Source organism: Rhipicephalus sanguineus, chromosome 7 (assembly GCF_013339695.2).
Source record: "Rhipicephalus sanguineus isolate Rsan-2018 chromosome 7, BIME_Rsan_1.4, whole genome shotgun sequence".
NCBI lineage: Eukaryota > Metazoa > Arthropoda > Arachnida > Ixodida > Ixodidae > Rhipicephalus > Rhipicephalus sanguineus.
The window spans coordinates 130,276,906-130,299,630 of NC_051182.1; the positions used below are offsets into that span (position 1 = coordinate 130,276,906).

Sequence of the window (22,725 nt, forward strand, 5' to 3'; positions counted from 1 at the left end):
AACTTCTGATTTACGTACAGGCAAACCTCACTATAAGCAAGTCGTGTCTGGCACAAAAACACCTCCATTATATGCGAAAATTCGTTTTAAACATATATTCATAACACTGTGTCAGTGGCACGACTATTCCTCATTTACTTCGTTATAACCGATAATTCGTTATAAACGAATTTGCCATAGGCTTGACTGCATATAAAATTTTTTTTTTTATAGACGAGCTTCTAGGAGACTCGGAGAGATGGTGACAACTCGTTAACGCAGACATGAGATGACAGCTTATTCATGCAGACACCTTAAAGCCATCTACTTCCTAGCAAATCCATCCCAGCAGGACAAAGCGTTAATGTTTCAAAACAAACGATATAGTATTTAGGCTTTCAAAAACTTGAAGGACAATTGAGCTTTGCTTTCAAGAGTAGAACACGATAGCGTAGTTGGACCGTGTTCGTATCGCTTTCCCAATTGCTAGCCTGGCTTCGCTTCTCGGTCGACACCCAAACCATGCTGCAAGGAAAGTCAAAGTGCAGACGCCCTCCGGCTCCTATATCTATGCATGCGGCACGACAGAACACGAAAAGCACACCCATGGGCCCTCTGCGTCATCTCACGGGTTTTCTGTCAAGCCGCTGAAGAACCTCCGTGATGGCACTACCACCAACGCTAAATGGGGAACAGTAGACTCGCGTTAAACGGAACCTGAGGGGACCAGGAAAATATGTTCCATTTAACAGGAGTTCCGTTTACTGAGAGATGAACTAGGGAGCAGAAATGAAATACGAAACCAATCATATTAGAGGCAGCTGCTCCGTTTAAGAGATTTCCGTTTACGGAGAGTCTACTGTTTATAAATAGCTCGCCGTTAGTATGTTAGAGGATATATGCGTGGTGTCCGAGCAGCTAAATGCATCGTGCTATGGAGCGAGAGGTCGCAGGTTCGAATCCCCGATCCCTCTCGAGCTGAAGATTTTTTTATTTCCTTATAAGAGCGCAGCTCTTAGGCGGCCGATCCTACGTTGAGCGGTGTCGCCGTCACCGTCAGTGGCGTAACCGAAACACATGAAAAAGTAGCTCGTAGACATGAAAAAATAGAATGAGAAAAGAATACCTAGGATCGAATGGGATTTGAACCCTGGCACTCTGTGCGGCAGTTGAGTATTCTACCACAGAGCCATGCTGGTGCTTGAAACTCATTTTCAACAATACCCTACACAGGCGTCGTGTCGGGCAAGGAATCGCGTTAACCTATGTGATATAGCATGGCAGAAGAGCAAAATAACCAGTCATCACACAATGCTAATTGCGCAACGAGTGTGAGGTTTAATGCATTCCTCCCACTGCAAATTGCTCAGCCATAATTCTTCATTGTCATCAGCTACATGCAGCATCAACAAAGTTCACATAATACCTTACAGATGTGTAGCGGGTACCTCGCTTATCCACAGAAAGACTAATGATGTCGTAGTGGGTGCTGTCCTACTTCACAAAAATTATGATTTAAGGCGTAGTGGATACCTTTCGGAAATCCAAAACTTCAAACACAGTTGGCCTTGCCCCAACAGAAAGCTGCGCTCAGAGTTTGCATTACCGTCGGTGAATTTTCACTCACGGACAACGCTGATTTTTCACTCACAACCAAAGACGCCGATGCCACTGACACTGAAATTTCAGCGAAACAAGCTGTTTAAGGCATAACCCAAGCCTAATACATCTGCGTTGGCGTGAAAATAGCAGAAGTTCAGGAGAAGATGAAGGCTTGAAGAGATGAAAAATCCTTGTACAGGGGGGTGTCACAGGAGCCAACATTTTGACAAGTGGTCAAGTTGCTGCCTCAAAGAAAACTTGTTGAAACGCTGGCTCTAGCGACGCCCTCTGTTCCAACTATTTTTCATTTCTTGTTGTGAACACGTTACGCAAATGGACACAAACAACGCCGAGGCACTGGCGTAAAGAAAAAAAGCCTTTAATATATAAGAGCCATAGCAATGTACACAGGAAATAAAGCAGCTCCAGCGTGCACCTATATATAATTACAAACATTGCCATCGTGCCGCTTAACTGCTTCCTCATACGTATAGCACATTCTGTAGTTATCGTAAACCAACTCTAGCCTCTTCAGACACAAACACAAGAAAGACTCAGGAACACAATCGCAAATGACCAGCCATGCTTTAAGAGTGACGAGAATGCGATAATTGGGCATCATATTGAACTCCACCTTCATGAAGGCCTGGTTATTGGAAAGTATGGTCAACGTTTGAAATGTCAGTAACAGTTGGATGCTATTTACGACTCATTCTTGCGCGTTTTTTAGACAGCATTGGAAAATGGCAAGCACACACTAGTTCAACGCTGCAATCTCCCGCCCCCCCATTTACCCCAAGCTTCCACATTTCACATGCAATACTGGGTTACAAGCCTGATGTCACTGAGTTCAATGCTACCCTAACAGCACTTAAGTGTTATTGAGCCAATCCCTTTTACCTCCTGTATGAGAAAAGATAATCCAAGTAAAAGACTCGACATCAAATAAAAATCTTAAGAGCGGTATCTCGAAGCCCAGACGGTCGGTACTAGCATGCAATTCTTTGAGCGAGGTTATGAAATTAAAAGGCTGCTCAAATCCAAAACGCCAACGCAGCCACGAGCGAATCATAGTAAATTTCCACATAGCCACATTGATCTTAAGAAAGATCCCCATTTAAGCATCACTGTGTGCACCGCAGACGCCAATGCCGGCCCCGTCGACATACAAAAAGACATTTCTGCAACCTCCGCAGTCGCGTGACAGTGCATTTTGTGTATGCATTGCGTCCTCGGGTGACTTGCTGTCCAACTAGCAGTTGTGCATTCAAAGCGCCGGCTTTCTGTTTAGACGTGCTACCGTGCTTTGATACATGACGCCATAAAGTGCCTCTAGCCGGCCATTTTTCTTTTTTTTTTCTCTCACGAATGCGGATGCCGACATCCCCAGCGCAATCGCCGATCAAGTCACTCGACAGCCCCACTTTTCTAAAGAATAAAAACAACACAAAAAACACGACCAGCTGTTGTTCACGGCGCCACCTCGCCGAAGGGAACCAACAAAGGCGTTAGTTTTCCGTTGGGTGGGCAATAGTTCGTGAGGTTGATTTGTGCGGCACACAAGTGGTTGTTCTGTCACAAAAACAAAGGCATAAAGGAGAAATACGAAGCACCTCTTTCTTCTGTAGCTTCTTGACTTTTTTTAACGAAAAAAAAACAACCCTTTGTGCACTGCACAGGAAACATCGCCACGAACTATTACAAACTCGATCAAACTTCCAACCTTGGGCGTTTGACTCGAGGGCATTAAGCGTGCAATAAAGGTCATATCCTACAATGTGCCAAGACTGTACACTCGCTTCAAGCAGGCCGGGCAAGCGTTCCTAAATGGAAAGCGCAACCGAGTTCGTCAAAAGACTGCGGGCCAGTCACACACGCGCTAAGAGATACGCAGAGTTCAGTCAAAGCTTATGAGGGCAGCCTCTTGCACTGCCGGAGGAGCCCCAACTGGCGCGCCCGTCGCAGACTCGTTGCTGCTCGGCGGGCGGTGGTGCTGCGGCGGCGGAGAGGCTGCCGGGTTTTCCTGGTGCGGCATGGCTCCGTGCATCATGGGCATGCCCATCGACATGGCTGTAAGACGTGCAAAAGGGAAAACGTTTCGGGTTAGTAAGCACAGATTCTCTGGCGGAGGCCAGTACAAACATTGCACATCTGTCTCCCATGTAGGTACAGTAATGGTCACGCTACATACATCACACTTCTTTAATCTCTCACTACACCTATTTATGCTGTTTGTACTTTTCCGATTACTCTCAGTATAGATCCAGACAAATGTTATAACAATATTGAAGGTGACATCAAAAATATTTCTCTTATAAACGTATTTCTTTAATGCTCATTTCGGCAAAAAAAAAGGAAAGCATTAACATTAGTCATATCTAGGGATGGGCGAATTTCAGGTTCGAAACGAATTCTAAGTGAATAGTGACTTGGTCGAATAATTTTGAATTGAATAGTTTGAATAGTATATGTCACGTAATATAAATAAAAATGAGCATTTTTAGCATGACCCAACTACGTCGCACAATATTTTTATAAATAAGAACTAGGCTTGTGCGAATGTCATGTTTTGGTATGAAGCGAAGTGGAAGCAACTTCAAATAGAAACAGGATTTGAATAGCAGTAGGGTGGAAGTTACAAGAAGTAAAATATGTCACATTTTAAAACTTGCTATAGTACTTAGAGCACATAAGCCCACATAACACTCTTTTAAGCTACAACAATGAAAATATTCATCTGGGTGCAGGTAATAGTATGTACTACATTCAGCCATTAAATGTGACCTTGCTGCCATGCGAATTTCCCCTGTAGAGGCGTTTTCGTTGCACAGTGGCCCCACAATGCAGTGAAACCATCTTTCAGGGAGGCTACTTGCAGTGAAATATGTACGGCTATTCGTTCATTTCGAATACTTCGAGAGTCCGGAAATTTCAAATTCGTGTCGGAGTGAATTCAAATACTGTAGTATTCATTTGAATATTCTATATGCATGTATATTCGCCCATGTTTAATTATATCTCATAATTCGTAATAACCACCTTGACTATACTGCAGTAAAACATTTCTTTGTCACATAGAAACCTAACTCTGCTTGCACACACCCAAAGCATTATCATATACTGTAGTTCTCTGGCAAATCAACAACACAATGCAGTTTGCGCGTAGGTGTACAAACAGACATTTTCATGAAAGCGAGTAAGCTTACCCTGCTGCATGCTGAATGCCTGGAAGTCCATGGGAAGCCCCATTGGAGCGGGCATGCTCACGGGGCCGTACTGGCCCTGTGCCATGATGGCGGCATGCGGCGCTGTCCCCATCATGTACTGCATGGGTACAGTGGTCGCCACAACGTGTGTTGGGGACCGGTAGGGTGGCGGCATTGCCGGCATGGGCATGGGAGGTCTTGCTTGTTGCTGCTGCGGTGGAATCTGAGGGGGCATCGACATCGGCGCGGAGTGGGCCGGCAACGGGTGCATCGAGAGGTGTCCTTGCGGAGGCATTGCCTGTCCTTGGGGTGGCACCGAGTGTTGTCCCGGCGGGGGCATGGTGTGTCCTTGCGTTGTCATGACGTGTGGTTGTCCTTGCGGTGGAATGGGGTGTCCTTGTGGGGGCATTCCCTGTGGCATGGGTTGGCCTTGAGGGGTGGCATCATCTGACCTGATGCCGGTCCCACGGGAGGCATGGGCCCGCCGCGGAGTTGCGGAGGCAGGTGCATGTGGGAGTGGTCCTGGCGGTACCCCCATGTTCACCGGTGGACCGGGCTGTTGATGAGGCATGCCCTGCGGAGGCATTCCCTGCGGTGGTAGTCCCGGTGGCTGATTGGGGAATCCAGCGCCGCCTTGGTGGTACTGCTTCTGCAGTTCGTGCCGCATCTGAAGCTCCCGTTCCTGCTCTTGCATGCGTTGCAGGGCAAGCTGGTGCTGGTACTGAAGGTACTCCTGCGAGAATTGGTGATGTGCATAACACGTCTTACCATATATACAGAGGTAAACACTTACTGAGGCTAGCTGCAATGTCTTACATAACGAAACCACGACCCGACTACAACGTGTACTGTAGTGAGGGTGCTCCAGATCAACTCTGACCACCTGGAACTCTCTAATTTGCACCTAACTTTAAGCACACGAAGGCTTTTGCATCTAGCCTGTATCAAAATGCAATTGTAAATCGTACCCACGTGCTTGCACTCGGCAGTGTAACACCGTAGCCGCTAAGCCAACTCAGTGTGTAACTGACTTGTAGGAATGCTGCTGGTGAACAAATAAGTTAACAAAGCCAGGTCCTACCTGCTTCTTCTGCCTCATGATGTGCAGCTTCTGGGCCATCTGTATCTGCCGCTGCCTCTCAGCTTCATCCGCCTCTCGTCGGAGTTGTTCGCGGTGCTCCTCCCTCAGGGCGTCAAGGGCGGCGCGTGCATCTCTGATCTGGGCCAGCTTATCCTGCAGGCCTTCGTAGTACTCTGCGTGGGAAAAAGTCCTTGAGGACGTTGCTACAGCCCAAGAAGTTGCTGCGCATTCTAAAAGTGAAGCGAGTAATAACACTACAGGTGTTGTCAAGCAGTGGCAAGAGGGCACCACACCGTGAAATGATGCAAGTCTGTACACGTTGGCATTCGATTTCAGCCTTTAAACGCAGAAACGGCATATGGAAAGAGGGACATACGATGAAGATAGGCCCTAACTTCCAAGAGGCTTTCTTTAGGATCGTCACATATACATACATAGGCGGACGAGTAACATCATGCACAAATGCATTTGTCAAAGTTGACATACTACGCAACTACACGGCAATAGGCAACACACAGCCTATGTCATAATCTTGCAGTTTTACCACTTGGTCTATGCATGGCACTTTCCACATGTGGCTATGCTAAGTCACGTCAACATTTACAAATTCATTTGCATATGCTCTTGTTAGTATAGCCACCATAGTCTACGCAATTTTGAGACATTCAAATCAAGCAGTAAGTGAACCAAGCGAGCTTGGAATAGCGTAAACAACAGTAGTACAATCTCTGTGAATCTTTACCTGTATGAATGAAACTTTGCTGGCCATGTAGGAGCTGTAAGTTAATGGGAAACACACAAACAAGCAAACAGAGCACTCACCACGCAGGTCCTCCTGCTGTTGGAGGTGGTGCAGCAGCTGCGAGTGCATGTTGGTGACGCTCATGAACAAGCTCTGCACGTAGGAGTCGTTGGCTACGGGCCTTCCGCGGGCCGCGTTGCTCTGCAGACGATTGACAAACACCTCCAACGTGGACCGCAGCTGGGCGACAAACTCCTCGAGCTGGGAGTCCGCCTCGCCCCCAAGGATATCCACTTTCTGAAATAGTGGCAGGAAGACTGTCACGGCCGTGGCGTTGACATAATGCTAGGGCAACATCAGGCATAACCCGAAGCTCTGCTATCCTCATGGGCTCCACAAGTGTAACAGCCTTACTGCCTACTGTTCTTCCACTTTCTGGAAGAATGGGAAGACCGTCAGGTTGTGGTGTTTATGTGACACTACAGCGACGTCACACTAAAACCGAAGCAGCAACGCCATTACTATGAAGGGCCTCACACCTGCAACAGTCTTGGTGAACACCTCAGCATCAGGAAATCCAGTTGCCTTTCAAACAGTCCCGCAAAAGCACTGTGTCAGTTCAATTGCTGAGGACTTAGCGCAACAGAGGACAAATTGACAAAAGACGACAAATGCACACACTTAGAAAACAAGGGGAAGAGCACACACTCTCGTGTTGCATGTGCGTGCCCCATGTCCCTGTGAAGCTCTGTTCCTATGATACACTCAAACCTTATTATAACGAAGTCGCGCATGACACGAAAATAGCTTTGTTATATCCAAAAATTCGTTACAAACGTATATTCGTAACACTGTATCTATGACAAGACTATTCTTCATTTACTACGTTATAACCGATAATTCGTTATATCCGTGTTCATTATATTGAGGTTTGAGTGTACTGCATTCCGTGATCCAACACTCTCGTGGTTCTGCACTGTCATCATGACTCTCGAGTTCGCAGGGTGACGAGTTCAGATGGTCCAGAATTCTTGTGATCCTGCAAAAGCTTAGCATCTGTGATCTCGTGTTTCAATGGTGCTCCTTTCTAACGATCCTGCATTCCTATAACCCTACATTGTTACGACTCTTGGTTCCCACGAGCTTGTGTTCCTATGAGCCTGTGCTCCCATAACCATGCATTCGATAAAACTTACCATGTCGATGATCCTGCAACCAAATGGCACTCCATTCTAACAACCCTGCATTCCCATGTCTCCTGTTCCGACAACTTCGCGTTCCCATAATTTTATGCCCTTACAGCCATCAGATCCCACAATCCTGCATTCCTATGTCCCTGTGTTCCCAGAGCCCTTCATTTTCATGACCCTGCCTTCTCAGGACCTTATGTACCATAGTCCTCTGTACCAGAACCCCACATTCACGTGATGCCACATTCCGATACCATGAACCCAGATTCCCATGGCCCTCCAAGTGCAGTTAGAATCGTCAGAGCAGCCTGCCTTATGCAAGGCACTTAGCTCACCTCAGCGTTTTTAGGTGGAACGGTAAATGGCGAGCCCGCAGAGGTCGGCGCGCTCGGGATGGGGCTCTGCCGCGATGGCAGACCGTCGACCGAGTTGGTGTCCTGCTGCTGCTGCTGTTGCTGCCGCTGTTCCCAGTAGGCGCGATTCAGATAGCGTGCCAATTCCGGGTCGCCGTCCGCCAGGTCTTTGCGGCGCGTTTTGTCCGGGCCCTTGTCACCAGCCTGTTTTGGCGTTCAACAAACAGAGCGCATCGTTGTATCACGTGCTTTCTGTGACTAGACGTACAGTGCAGGAATGCACAGCGAAGAGTAGTATATGAAATGCGTGGTGTTTACTTACAGCAAACTGATCGCAAAAAAAAAAAAGAAGTGCATGGCGCAGTGTATACTTCGTGCATTCAAAATCAGCCGCATGCCAGAAACGTGTGAAACTGCAACAAAGTTATAAGTCAGTGCAGCTGGTGTTTGACCTGTATGATGTTCCCGCACTGTACGTCTAAAATACTCATCCCAATATGTTTGGCCCTCTGCGTGAGAGTTTAAGGTTAAGGTGACCCAAGCAGTGCGATTTGCAAACTCCATTGTAGACCCGTAGACCCAATGCTCTTTTTCACGCTTCAGTTGCATTCTTTTGTATGCCCAGCAGTTTTTGTTCCTCCAGCGCGTGTTGCACCCTAGCCTAAAACTCCTCATTTTTCAGTCTTCTACGAAAGTGTGGCTCCCTCTGTCTGGACAGGCATCCAACTTAAACCAAGCATTGGCATCAAGACAGAGCATGGCCTCCGAGATCTAACGTCGCAACACAACAGCTAGACCTTGGAAGCGTAAAAGAATTGTGCAGACCAGCCAGCTTCCTCTCCGCTGATGAATCTTTCGTGGCACTTCCGTAATGATTATCTAACAAATTCAATGCTTACACTTGTCAACCTATTAAGATGAACGTCTTGCTTTGGCAACTTTTTCGCAATGCAAAACACAACACAGGACTCACTTCGGTAGCGGATACCGGCGGACTTGACGCATTGGTTGTGGCAGTGTTCGACACGGTGCTCGGAGGCTGCCACGATCTCCGCTGGCGAAGGAAAAAAAAAAGAATGTGCGTGCACACGCAATCCTTGGCTATACAGATATAAAAGATTACCAATTATAACAAATTTTCAGATATATAGCGAAGTCGTTTTTGTGTGAAATGCAACTTTGTTAAGAGTTTTTAAGAACTATAGAAGTTCTTAAAATTTGAATCGAACTTGTTTTTGACTATACCAAGAATAAATATTGCTAATTACATGCTGCTTAAGTATGAAATTAATCATTGTGACAAACGAAATGATGCTAGCCAGATGCATGCAACGGCTTCCAGTGCCAGATTTTCCTTTAGGTATTTGTAAAAAACTTTACAATCTTGGCAGAACCACAAAAGAATTTGACCACTGTCAATTGAAAAATGATGAATATGCAAGTTTGCCACATTTTTTGTGAGAGAATGCTCTACTGCGCCACACGGGACTGGTCGAAGCGCATGCATATATGTCTGACGGTCACACATGAGACCAGCAACCGTAAGAGGAAGTGCTGTCAATCATTTTGTCGTCTGCTAGGCAAAGAACAGAGGGAAACACCGTTCCATCCAATGGAATGGATACAGAACGGTCTCCGGACGACTTGGATTGGAATGAAATACAAGTGCTCAGGCCGGAGAAGCGAATTAGCTTGCTTTATGTCTGGCTTAATCCAATCCTGCGCAGACAGTTTGCGAAAATGGCCACCTCAGCCACCACCGAACGTCTTGCGAAATTGCGATGCCACCTAGTAACCCAATCAAGACAGCAACACAAATAAATTTGTTAAAGTCATTACGTTCTTTAATTTCAAGCTCTGAAAAACAAGCTCCCAAATAATGATGTTCAAGTTGTAATACTGCTATATTTCTTCAAGTGTTGAAAATATTTATGAATTCATTATACGGTTCCCCTTCGCTTATTGGCTGTTTCCTCCCTCTCGTTCTCTCGTGACGTTGCGTTTGGTTCTATTATAGAATGTGCACAATATCGCGCCCCATGTCGATAGCTGCACTACAGAAGGTGGACACACACAAGTCAAACAAGCTGTTCAGTTCAAACAAGCTACACTTAGAAATGGAAATGCAATACAGTAAGAATCATAGTTCGAATGCAGGCTGAGTGATGTTCTAGGTGAACTCAAAAGAAAAGATTCGCGCAGTGCACGTAACATGCAGAAGAGGTCAACAGTGGTCAGCTAAAGTGGAAAGAAAGGGTGCCAATACATGAGAAATGCAGTCGGTCAGCATATGGTCAGAAAGAGTGTTGAGAGCGAAGTATGCATGCGTAGGGTGAGCTTCATAGAGATTTCATGAGAACAGTTGAAGAGCTTTTTAGAAAAGGCCATCACCCTGTAAGGAAGCTTACTAAATTTGTTACTATTATTATTATTATTATTATTATTAAAAAGTGATTTTCCTAGGCTGCTTTTAAATATAACCGTTAAGGTTATGAGGCTGTCACACACAACTTCAAGATGTCCTTAATACTCCTGTTACCGACTTCTACTAGTACTATACTAACTACTACATATGTACTCCCACTTCTATTTCTAGGCCCTTACTGCTACTTCCAAGGCCCTCAAAATCATTATCAACTAGCGCTGCTACTACTACTGCTACTAATGCCAGATTGTCCTACAACTCAACTGCTAATACCGCCTGTTACTGCATGCAATTCTTGTTGACACAGCATGACGGATGGCTGGGTGATGCTGTTGTCATTACAAATGGGAATGTGAAACTTCTGCCACTACGCTCTAACTACTACTACTACTACTACTACTACTACTACTACTACTACTACTACTACTACTACTACTACTACTACTCATGCTACTACAGTTACTACCACCCCCTATTACTACAGTGCTCCTCCCACAGCCTCACTACTCCCTCCAACTTTAGTTCCAAGTGACACTGTACATTTCTGCAACTTTCCCCCTCCCACCATCACCACCAATACCAACACCCTGCTCTTACGATATCACTAATCACACCCACCGCTCTGCCCTCTCAGGCAACTCACCCAGAACTCACTACTTATTGCTACTACTTTGCCACAACTCACAATGCTGCCTTTGAAACCACCTCCAGCTCCTAGGATACCGCTACTATCACTGTTAAGGCTCATTCACAGCTGCGGCTAGCACCGGTCGCGAGACCATTTGCGACTGGTGACCAAAAAGTGACTCAAGCCGACCGACATTCACAACTGCGTGTGACTTATACCCGTCGATACACAGGATTCACGTCTCCTCGCATTGCTATTGGGCCGCAAAATAAGCCGACGTCCTTTTCCTGCGCATCTGATTAGTTCAGAGGTTTGCGACTGAAAAATCGAACAGCGAGCGACTGAGCCAAGACAGTCGCTTTGCGACCAAAGCGGCCATTTGCGACCACTCGCTTTGCGGCTAACGTGGTTGCGCGACCAGTGCTAGTCACAGTTTTGAACAAGCGTTTAGTACTGCAGCTATGGCTACCACCACCACCATTGTCATGCTGTCCTACGGCAGCCGCTACGACTACTTACAGTGGAACGCTGGTTGGTTTCCACTTCACTCTTGGAGAGTGCCAGCGCCAGCTGGAGCTCTTCCTCCTCCTGCAATTCCTGCTCAGATTTGCCCCCGGCAGGCTGCGGCGTATAAAAGGAAAAGAGCTCGTTTTACGTTAAGCTGGAGAGATCAAGGCCTCTGCCAATAAGTATGTGCAAGTGTTTCTCAGCAGCCGACCCACCTTCAATTGAAACTGATCTCAACGTAGACGTACAAGTAAGCGAAGAATTAAAGCAAAAAGAAAGGCATAAGTTACAACATCTGACCAGTTGCTTTTCATAACTACCTTCTAAAATGCCGATTCCTTATTTTTCGCTGTACGTCTTTCACTTGACTCAGTAAAAAATGCTTGAAGCATCAAAACACAACCCTTTGATCATGTTCAATTCGAAATGCAGTGCATTCAACGTGGTAACCTTCTTCTGGTGATATGTTGACTTTACACTTGCCACCACTCCGAAACAAGCCACTACTATGGTCATTCAAATGTACAAGCTATACTGTAAAGCAGTAATCGATTTGAGATCGCTACTGAGCTGTACCTTCGTTTAAGTCATTAGAAGTCGCTGTTGTGAACGTTCAAGCCGAAGGCTTGGCTCATCTGCGACAATTAGGGGCACCGAAAAATATTCAATACATCTGAGGAACGAATGGGATGGGGTCACAATAGACTTGATCTACTAGCCGCTGTTCATAGATATAAATACTTTATAATAGTTTTAAATTATTTCATAGTATGAACTGTGCACAATCAAATACAAGATTTTAGCAAAACTATGACAAATTTAATTTCCATAAGGTATACATGAGGACTTGCATTGAAGAGCCAGGCTACGTTCCTCAGGAAATTTACCAGCTATAGAAGCTGTCTGGAGAGTGCTGCGTATGTGAACTAAATCATCATTCGTTCCCAAAACTCCGTTTGCACTTATGAACAAAGCTTCGTATTGCAGACTTATACAACAGATACTCACTAATTTTGAATAACGCTATGATCTGAGCATCACTTTGTAATTCCAACCAGTCATTTCACTTTTCGCACTTCTAAGGCATTCAGAAATGTGTTCAATATTCAACATTGTTTGCTTTGGGTAGCATTCAATTCATCTCAGATTCGCCCTTGAAAGTTACTGTTTTTATTGGCGTATTCGGTTGGTCGCTCCGATCCTCTGGCTCGGAGTCGGCAGATGCGGAGGCAGCCCGCAATCGGAGCGCGAGAGGTAGCATACCAACCGAATGGATCGACGATCTCGGAGCAGCGCGCCTGTAGCGCCACCGTGCAACCAGCGCGGGAAGCCGCCGGGTAAACATCGACAAATGCGGTCAACCATCCGAGCTGGCGTCATCGTCCGAGCTGCTGGTTTAAGGACGAGACAGATGGTACGTTTTTGCCTCCGATCCGGCGTGCGGCGTACGGCGATTCAGCACACACGGGGCGAACGAGCAATCAGCGGCTCCGCCCACATAGGGCGCCTCGGCATGCACACTTGGAGGACTTCGTATCTTCGTAATAAAGCACAAAACAAACAACTTTGCACAGCCACGCTTCGTTATATAAGAAAATAATCACTACAACTACGCCTTCGCGAACGACAAGCACATCGCAATAGCTCGCCGTCACTCACGATTCCGAGAGGTAGGCCTAGCATGGCGGACGCCGGCCGTCTCCTACGCCGTTCACGATCACACGCGAGCTCAGCATAGAGCGCTTGTTTTTGCCAACACGATTAAGCTTTGTACTCGCATGTAATGCGTTGCCATACGCTATTAAGTTGCTCGGCGTCATCGATGTGAAGGCATTCGTCTGCGAGCTGCTGTAACACCATTTACGTTTCGTCCGCCTTCAGTAGCCGCCTCCGTTTCGACATGGTGCAGTTATGGCTTGGTACATGTGAACTCACCACACAAGCGCTCAAAAAAACGCCACGAACACAATACAACACACGTGTACGAAGTATTACGCGTCCGATGCTCTCGCCTTCTGAAATGCGCGCTCGTGCTGTCACCCTGTCACCTGCCGGTAAACGCGGCGTCTAGCGCCCCTCCCGGCCAGATCGCACCACGCTCTCACTTCGAAGTCAGAGCGGTCGGGAGCGCTCCGAGTCGGAGGCTGACGCTCCGGAAGAACCACCCGAAGGTAGTTCGAGCGCTCGGATTTTGCCAACCGAATGCGCGACCACTTTTCAGAGCGCTCTAGATCGCTCAAAATCGCCCACCCGAATACGCCATATGTTTCCTACCCCAACCCGACGCGCGCTAGTTGAATGCTGAGGAAGCCATGAACAATAGGGAACGCGACGTACAGTAATCGTAAGTGACAGCAAAGCTTTTAGTGCGACAACTGGTACGTGCAATCGCCCGAGATAACCGCGCCATGTTGCTACGAATATGGCCGCTAAAGGTAATGTTGGCTCTAATTCAAGTATTCGAGCCAAAACTGCAGTGATAGGACACAAACTGAAGGCGATGGAAACGAAAACATGCGCATTACACAGCCCTAAAGTGTCGCGTTTCAACCCGCAAGTACTGTACAGACACAAGCCAAGCACGTGCAATAGGTCATGTACTCAAATCCAGCTGTAGCCAGTTCTGGCCCAACGAAAGTAACGAAAGAAAGAATGCAGAAGAAAGTGCAACACACATGCTCTGCGGAGCATCGCGGCATGCTGGCAGATGCAGGCATTTTTCGGTGAAGAAAGAACCACAGGAAAATATTGAATTTGATGATCGGCTCCTGACGCAATTCGTTCGCAGCATTTCTCTCCTGACGCAATTCGTTCACACTTCTGTAGAGCTTTCGTACATGAAACCACTGCTGTACTCAAAAGCACTGCTGGTCCCTTTCAATTTGTGGAGTGCACTGTCGAGACTCGGTTGTACACTTACCGCGGAAGAGGTCTGGCTCGGGGACGACTGCTCGGAGCCACTTCCTTTCTGCGGCGCCTTGGCCGCCAGGGCCTTGCTTGCGCTGTTGAAAAGAGCGAACTATCAATCAACGAAACTTGCCACGGGAATGAAATGTGAGGATACCAACTGATCCGCAATGTAAAGAATATTCGTTACAACAAAAATTGTCTTGTGTTGTGAAAGGACAGCATGAAAATAATTTTCTGTTACAGTTAAACCTCGATACAACAAACTTCAATATAACAAAATTCTCGATATAACAAAGTGGTTAATATTTCGTAACTGCATGTCCAAAGACACCACATATTTTTTACCTCAATACAATATCCAATACCGTATTCGCTATAAGCATTTAGTCGTTACACGTTAATACTGGCACAGAAATTTCAGATTATGTCAAGTAGTTTCTGTGGAAGCCTGCAGCTAAAGGAAGGTTCATTTACCCATTTGTAACGCGTGAAGCTTCACGAAAATTTATATGCATTTCAATCAATCAAAATGTTTTATTTTCACCTTTGCATACACAAGGTGAAAAAGGGTGAACTGGAGAAAAAGCCGCAATTCTTTGGCTTGACAAAGCTGCAGTCCCCAGGGCAGACAGCGGTGAAGGTGGTGTCAGTACAGTGGTAAAAAGCATGCTACACAGTACAGTAAGAAACAATAATACATAGCATTCCTTAGAGAAAGCTTCCCAGTTGAAAAATTCAACCTGGCCCGGGATTCGAACCCATGAACAGCCTGTAACCAACGTCATTCATCCCCCATCAAGACAAAATTCTGCTGGGACACACTTCATCATGCCAGCATACTGAGATGCCTTCAGCACAAAGCTAAACCTTGCTATTGCTTTAAATGCTTTTTGCATTTGAGCAAAACCAACGAAATCCATTTTTTAGTTTTGGATTTCAACTGAATCGCATGGCAGATGCAAGTTATGACAACAACTTGTAACTCAAACACCCCTACTCTCTCCGTGGCTTCATTATCGGTTATACTTCATGTGATCTTTGCTACCTACCGTATTTACTTGAATCTTGGCCGGCCCCGATTCTAAGCCGACCCCCGAAATTCGCAAGGCCAGAAAAAAGAAAAAACCTATTCATTGTACTCGAATCTAAGCCGACCCCTCCACTTTCGCACATCGGTTTTTCGAAAAAAACATCGGCTTAGATTGGAATAAATACGATATATTAAATAGACCAGTTTGCATAGCGTGGCAATACAGCACGTGAAAAAGATGCATCCCAAACGTCAAGAGGAGTGCACTCACGCAGAGAGCTTCTCAAAGCAGGCCTCGCAGACGCGCACTTCTTTCTCGATGCCAAATCGAGGGATGGGCGCGTTTTGCGAGGAGCACTTCTGGCAGAAGATCTGGCCGCAGTTGCGGCAGTGGTGCTGTTTAGAGAGAGAGAGAACAACCATCCGAATTCGACAGTGTCGACAAGGCACGAGTAGAAGAACCGGAAAAATTAAACTGACATAGGCGTTTGCAGATTAGCCTTTTCATATACAACATTAATCCTTTATGGGGTGTTGGGTCCCAATAGCTGCACGATCAATCCAATAGAAACATTTTTTAGACTGCGGCAGCGAACGCCTAAAATCCGTATAATGCACTTGTACGCAAGCACCTCAGCATTCTCGCACAGCCATAACGCAGCCACCGCAGTCAAATTCCCGGCCAATTACGAAAATGGGCCACAATCGCTTCGCGGTGGTATTATTCTAATTGTAGTGAAGAAGATCAGCCCCACTCCAACAGACAGCCCACATTATTCATTGAAGAAAGAAGAAAGAGTTTGCGCATCTCAACAACTGCGCTGGCTCTGCCATTGTCAAGTGACTTGCCACAACACATTCTACCGTTTTCTAAACAAGTGCTACGGCAAAACGCCCCGGCGTTTCAACTGATGGAGGTGCCAGGCACATCTAAAGGCACATGCTTAACCTTTAAAATCCTACCCCTTCTACAATGGCACTGCAATTTCTCATGCAATATAAACAAGTGTAACAAGGTAGTACAATCATAGTTAAACCATTCGAATTCGTTGCAGGACACACTTGAGAGGTCCTCTGATTACCCTCCTCTTGCGTCAGCCAAACACCATCTAAGACCTCCAAGTTTTCGCTACGTTTTCGCAATCGTAGTGTTTCATAACACAGCGCATCATCATATTGTGCATCATAGCTAAGTTTATTCTAGTGCTTTCATTGAGTGTCATACAGTCGCCGACTGATTTTCCGGACGTGGCGGGGACCGCAAAAGAGTCAGAAAAATTTGTGAAGACATGAAATTGAAGTTTATTTGATTAGAGCCACCTAAAACGATCTACAATAATGCCATCCTTCATGCTACACTTGCAGGCGAGCAGATTTGGTTGTACTTGGACTACAGTCACATCATCAGCGTGTTGGCAATCGCTGCAGCCGACCACTGCAGGAGGCACAGGTGTTGGCCCCATGGCAGCAAGCACACAAAATTTGAACCCGGACACAAGAAAGATGCACACAATGTCTTGGTTGGTTGGCGGGATTTACCGAGGTGGTAGTGGAGGGCCGGGGTTTCTTTAACCTGCACTGACATCGCAGAGTACGCGAGCGTCCAGCATTTCGCCTCCATCGAAACATGACCGCTGCGGCCGCGATTGAGCCCTCGCAGGGGACATCCATGAACCGCATGTTTCAGGTCAGCAGCCGAGCACCGTAACTACACGAGCGTCTCTCGTCTCACCCGTAACCACTTAGCAAACACAACGGCAGAGAACATGCGATGCGCACAACCTCTTAAAAACACACTTGACCCCCCGCCAACACAACCACAAGGTAATGACAACCGAAAAAACAAGTGCACAAACAAAAAAAAAAACTACCTGCGTACTAATGATGCTGATAAGGCTGACTGAAAAAGAAAATACTGCGTCCCCTAGAGCATTTTGTCAGCCAAGAAAGAGCGGGCTTGGCCTCCGACACCGGAATATTGAGCGTGCTCCCAATCTTGGAGGCTACACAACTGGCCACTGTAATTTAAACTTGACCAAGCCAGCGGAAAATCCAGCATGACGACTTTCAAAATCGAGCCAATCTAGTGGCATGGCTCTGTTCTAGCCACTATAATGGCTTGAAACAAGCAATTTAGTCCGAAAAATCAAACTTTTGGGCATAATTATGTAAAGAAAAAACCAACATCGGTTGCAAAAATGCATTAGTGCTATGGAAACCTTGACGGTGCATTTATGAAGTCTGAAATATCCATCAAGTCCAAATTTTTGGAGTCCGGAAAATCCGTCGGTGACTGTAAAATACATACCTGCCAAGTTTGGAGAAAACGGAATCCGGGAGATTTACTCAACGGGGGGGGGGATGCTGCGATAGCAATTATATGTACATTAGGCAGTTTTAGAACAGCGTACGCAAAGCTTTGCGCTGACTTTTAGCGCAACTGCGCGTGCGTCGTACGCTAAGCGCTTGTGAGCTCCCGCTGAGTGACGGAAATAGCGGGCTGCAAACGCTAACGCTAACTTAGCGTACGCAATTCTAAAACTGCCTACTGTCAGCGGGATTTTGCGGTCGCCGCTGACCTGTACAGAGTCCAAACCGATAACATCGCTTACGCATCGTCTGTTTCACGTGCGAGTAAATGCGCGCTAGCGCTAGGGACGAACGCTGTTGAAGCAGAGATGAAACGACCCGGCCGTCACCGTCACGCGAAGGGCACATGCGATAACATCGCTCCGCGTGCGAGGCCTGTCGTCGCTTGCTTACCAGTTATTTCGTCGGGCAAGGGACCATAAGGGGCGCCGTTGAGACGGGGATGGTCGCGAGCGCTGGCGAACGCGTGTAAATACCATCTGCCATTTGAGGGCCTTGAGGCACATTCAAGCTGTATAGCAGCTTTTCACTTGAAGGACCCCCCCCAATTTCTTTGGCAAGTAAAAACATTTCTGAGAGTACTCTCTTGGGCCTTTGAGCACAATACCTTTTCCCAAAGCATTTGTGCTGCTGCTGTAGTGAGCCACAGTCACCCATTTAACATGCAGAAAACATAGTCTACGGAGTGTGTCAGCACGAAAATCGAAGCACCTTTCTCTGGACGAGCGAGAACTGGACGCGGCACCGATGGCAGCAGTCGCCGTCCGCCCACTCGGGTGCCTGGTCGGCCTGAGAACATGGCGTCACTCTCCTTCAAGTACGGGAACTTGTACCCTAGACGAAAACAAAAAACGAAATTCTCAAATTTAAACATTTTGCTCAGTCGCACTGCAAAAGTACTGGCACGCTAAATGCAGGCAACATCACACCGTGCCAATAATCCACAGAAGGCTCGACTTTTGTAAAACAGACACCATCGGATCAGCAAATGCAACTCCGCTAAACTGGGGTCATTGCAGAACTACGCGCCAGTAATGAGAAGCTGCTACAGTACTTCCAAGAGGAACATGAATTGAAAATATTGTATTCTTTTTTTTTTGTAGACATGTCATTATGACAAAACAAAGAGGTACTGGCATAATCAAGACAGCTTGCTGTCATGAAAATCAACTTGTATCATTGATCAACTAGTTTCTTTGAGTACCCAAACTAACCCAACCTTAAAGAAGTGAGACCTTTCACATTCTCTCATTTATATGCCACCATCAACATTAACCGGACACACCTCAACCCCCTGCAGCAATGACGATAATTAAGAATAAACAAAAGTTTCTCGTTTTCCTTTACTAGCTTTTTTTCTCCAAGCTTGTTTGTTTTAAATGAAAGACGGGAAGAAAAACATTTGGTATTTAGCTCAATGCTTGCAGCCCACATCTGCATTCAACCTAGTTCAAAATCATTCAATTCATGAATTTTTCAAAGCGGTCAATTACTGTTAATGGTGCACTTGTAATTTCCAAGGAGAGATGAAGGAAAAGAAGAAAGAGTCAGCAAACACAGGTATAAAATGGTATTTGAAGAAACTTTACATAAAAGCGGGGCAGTAATCTGTTGAAGGGCGCACTTGGGAGTTAAAGATGTCAAAATCTTATGAGGCATTTTGGAGTACTAAAAGACACATTGCATTGCATTCAAAATTAAGGTTACTTCCACCTGCCACAATGGTCTAGCTGGTTATGGCACTGAACTACTGCCCCAAAGGTCACGGGATCGAATCCTGGACATGGTGGGTGCATTTTGATGGAGGCAAAGTGCTAGGGGGCCTGCGTGCTCAGATTTAGGTCCACATTAAAGAACCCCTGGTGGTCGAAATTTCTGGAGCCTTCCACTACTGCGTTTCTCATAAATATGTCATGGTTTTGGGATGTAAAGAACTAACAAATATTATTATTATTGAAAGCACCCCATGTCAGCTCTCTGATACCTATCCAGAGTTGTTGGTTCTTAGTTACTTCTACGACACATACAAAAACGGAACCGAATCACAGCACAAAGAGAAAAAAAAACGAATGCTGCCCTTTCACAAAAAGAAATGAACAGAGGATTTGATTTGGCAAAGCAAGCACAGCCAACTACTACGAGTGCCCCACCTTCCATTTTCATCAGGTTCAGCGTGTCCTGAACAGCCCTGTAGTTGGGATCGTTGCGAAACGCGTGTGCCCAGGCCTGCACCAGCTCCAGTACCTTATCACGCACGGCTTCAGTTGGTGTTTGCCTGCGAAAAAAAAAGTCAAGGCCATTGAGCGATGCCCCAAGTACTGAGCATTTTGCAGACAAGAATGAAAAAAAAAAAAATAGTGAATTATTGGCTGTGACGCTAAGCAAACATGATGCACTTCCCTTCATTTCCAGTTTCAAGTGCACAATACATTGTGCTAACAATGACACAATGTTTGCGCAAATGTTTGCACAAATATTGTGCAAGGAGGTCCAGACAGCTTTGTGCAAATGCACGAACATTTACACACTGTGCAAATGTACAAACGTTGTGCAGGTGTTCATGCTGTCCACCACGGTGGTGTAGCGGTTACGGAGCTCAGCTGCTGACCCGAAGGTTGCGGGTTCGATCCTGGCCGCAGCGGTCGCATTCCGATAGAGGTGAAATGCTAAAGGTCTGAGTACTGCGCGATGTCAGTGCACGTTAAAGAACACCAGATGGTCGAAATTCCCAGAGCCCTCCACTACGGCATGCCTCACAATCATGTCGTGGTTTTGGCACGTAAAACCTTATTATGTTTGTGCATTAGCACGAACACTTGCACAAAGCTGTAAGGGGGCCTCCTGTTGCCTCTTCATTCATAGATCTGTGCACGTCTTCAGTTGACAGCCGGCGTTTGTTTCGTGTGGTTCTGTTGCTTCCGTTTACGCACGCCTTACCCTTTTTTCGTGACGTACAGAAGCACGTTTACACTCGGCAAATGGCAAGGAAAGACATGTTCACACACGAAAATGAGTAAAAGATTAACACTACGGTTGCCAGCAATCTCAAGAGAGAATGTTACTTGCGTGCTTACCTTCACAAGATCTCGCAGCTCTTCCATAAAAGGCTTGGTAGCGACTTCATTGTGAACCAGGGAACCGCAGTTCTTGACACACGACTCTAGAACCTGCGAGCAGTGCATACCAAGACCACAGTGTCACACTTTGTTTATCTCTGGAGGGCAGCGACACCGTGGAATTAACATTTAGGCATGCAGAAAGCGATGATTCACAAAATCACCTGCAGAGCAAACAGAGTCACGTGTGGATTTCGCGTGTACAGTCGCTTCTTGATTGCACTAACAGCGTACTTTGGTCTGTAACGAAAACAAAGATTAGTGTGAGTTTGCAGCTAAGACATGGTGAGCGCCGGCGTTATCGGATTAAAGCACTTCTAATCTCTACAATCGGTACAAAAACACTCACTGCACGTCGCCTTGGCGAATGCAGTCACAAATCTGGATAATCGATGGCCAGTCAGGTTCCAACAGCAAATGGCTCGTAGCCTTGTCTGAAAGCAAGATGACAGCTAGGTCAACATGGAACCACCACGAACTGTCGAAACTTGTTGCATGCAAGTTATTCTATCGTCAATTCGGTTGATTCATGTTGCACGAGGGTCGCGCTATCGTCAAAAAAACAACACTGAAAGGATTTCGGCACTCCGCTTGCGATTACATGGGACGCGATCACAACGAAATGACGTCAGCGCGTCAAGATAGTGAGGTTCTCAACCCCAACAACGCAAATGCCAACAAAACTGGTATTACGGGAGGAAAAGACGCGGTGGTAACACTGCGAATAGAACGGGAACACGGGTTGTATCCAGAAGCGATTCAGTACACCAGCGATGATAGCTCGTAAAAGCTGCAAACACCGATAGACCGAAGGCTTGGTTGACTGTTGGCGACAAGAGGACTGATCGCACTTGCGCTGGCAGCCCTGAATGTCTGACGTCAACGCACAAGGGTGGTAGTTTGTGTGAGAACGAAACAGGGAGAGAAAATAAAATAACAAAACACGAAGCCCGTAGCTGTAAAAGCGAGCGAGCTTGCTTACCCAACAGCTTGTCGAACGCCGCAGTGGACCAGCTGAACATATTCGCCGATTTCGCGGGCGCTTACCGGGGCTCGACGAAATATCGTCGCAAAAAAGTGTGTGCTTACTTGTTCCCGAAGCCCACCTCCGAAGCGACCCGGAGTGCCGAATAATTTTACTTGTTTTTATTCTTACTTCACTTGCAGGACGCTGCAAGCGGCTGCAATCAGGTGACAGCAAATGGCTCCGTGCTTTTAACCGGAAAACGCAACTTTTTCCTGTTTCGCCCCCTCCTTGAGACCGAGGCGTTACCTAGCGGGATTAATTATTCGACTAAACGTGCTCTCAGTCTAACGCAGCTGCGTTTAGATAGTGAACATATTCTTTCTATTAAAGTGCGTGAGGGACAGCATTAAATACCCGCAACCAATGATTAAACAAACGCCAATGCTTGGTTTCGGTTTCGGTTTCACGTTGCGCGCATTTGTAGCGTTTGAGAGAAATCTACAGTTTTATACGAGTTACAGGGCGTGTAACGGAGCTGTAATCCTGTATTCCGCTGTGGGTCTTCGGCTGTTTGTCGCATAGTTAGCGCTTCTCGCGCACAAACACTTGTTGAAGATTG

At 46.4% G+C, this 22,725-nt stretch overlaps 1 protein-coding gene across 1 annotated transcript; it reads right to left on the reverse strand.

Moving 5' to 3' along the window:
- Positions 1-1,939: 1,939 nt before the first annotated feature.
- Positions 1,940-22,361, reverse strand: LOC119399934 (hepatocyte growth factor-regulated tyrosine kinase substrate-like). The gene is given in 17 exon segments (XM_049417900.1): positions 1,940-3,651; positions 4,788-5,520; positions 5,869-6,041; positions 6,691-6,907; positions 8,136-8,357; positions 9,127-9,207; positions 11,726-11,827; positions 14,634-14,715; positions 15,925-16,049; positions 18,735-18,812; positions 18,814-18,857; positions 20,174-20,285; positions 20,287-20,298; positions 21,098-21,190; positions 21,304-21,379; positions 21,489-21,573; positions 22,122-22,361. Coding segments are annotated over 17 exon segments (2,448 nt in total). The 5' UTR covers positions 22,162-22,361; the 3' UTR covers positions 1,940-3,478.
- Positions 22,362-22,725: the final 364 nt, after the last annotated feature.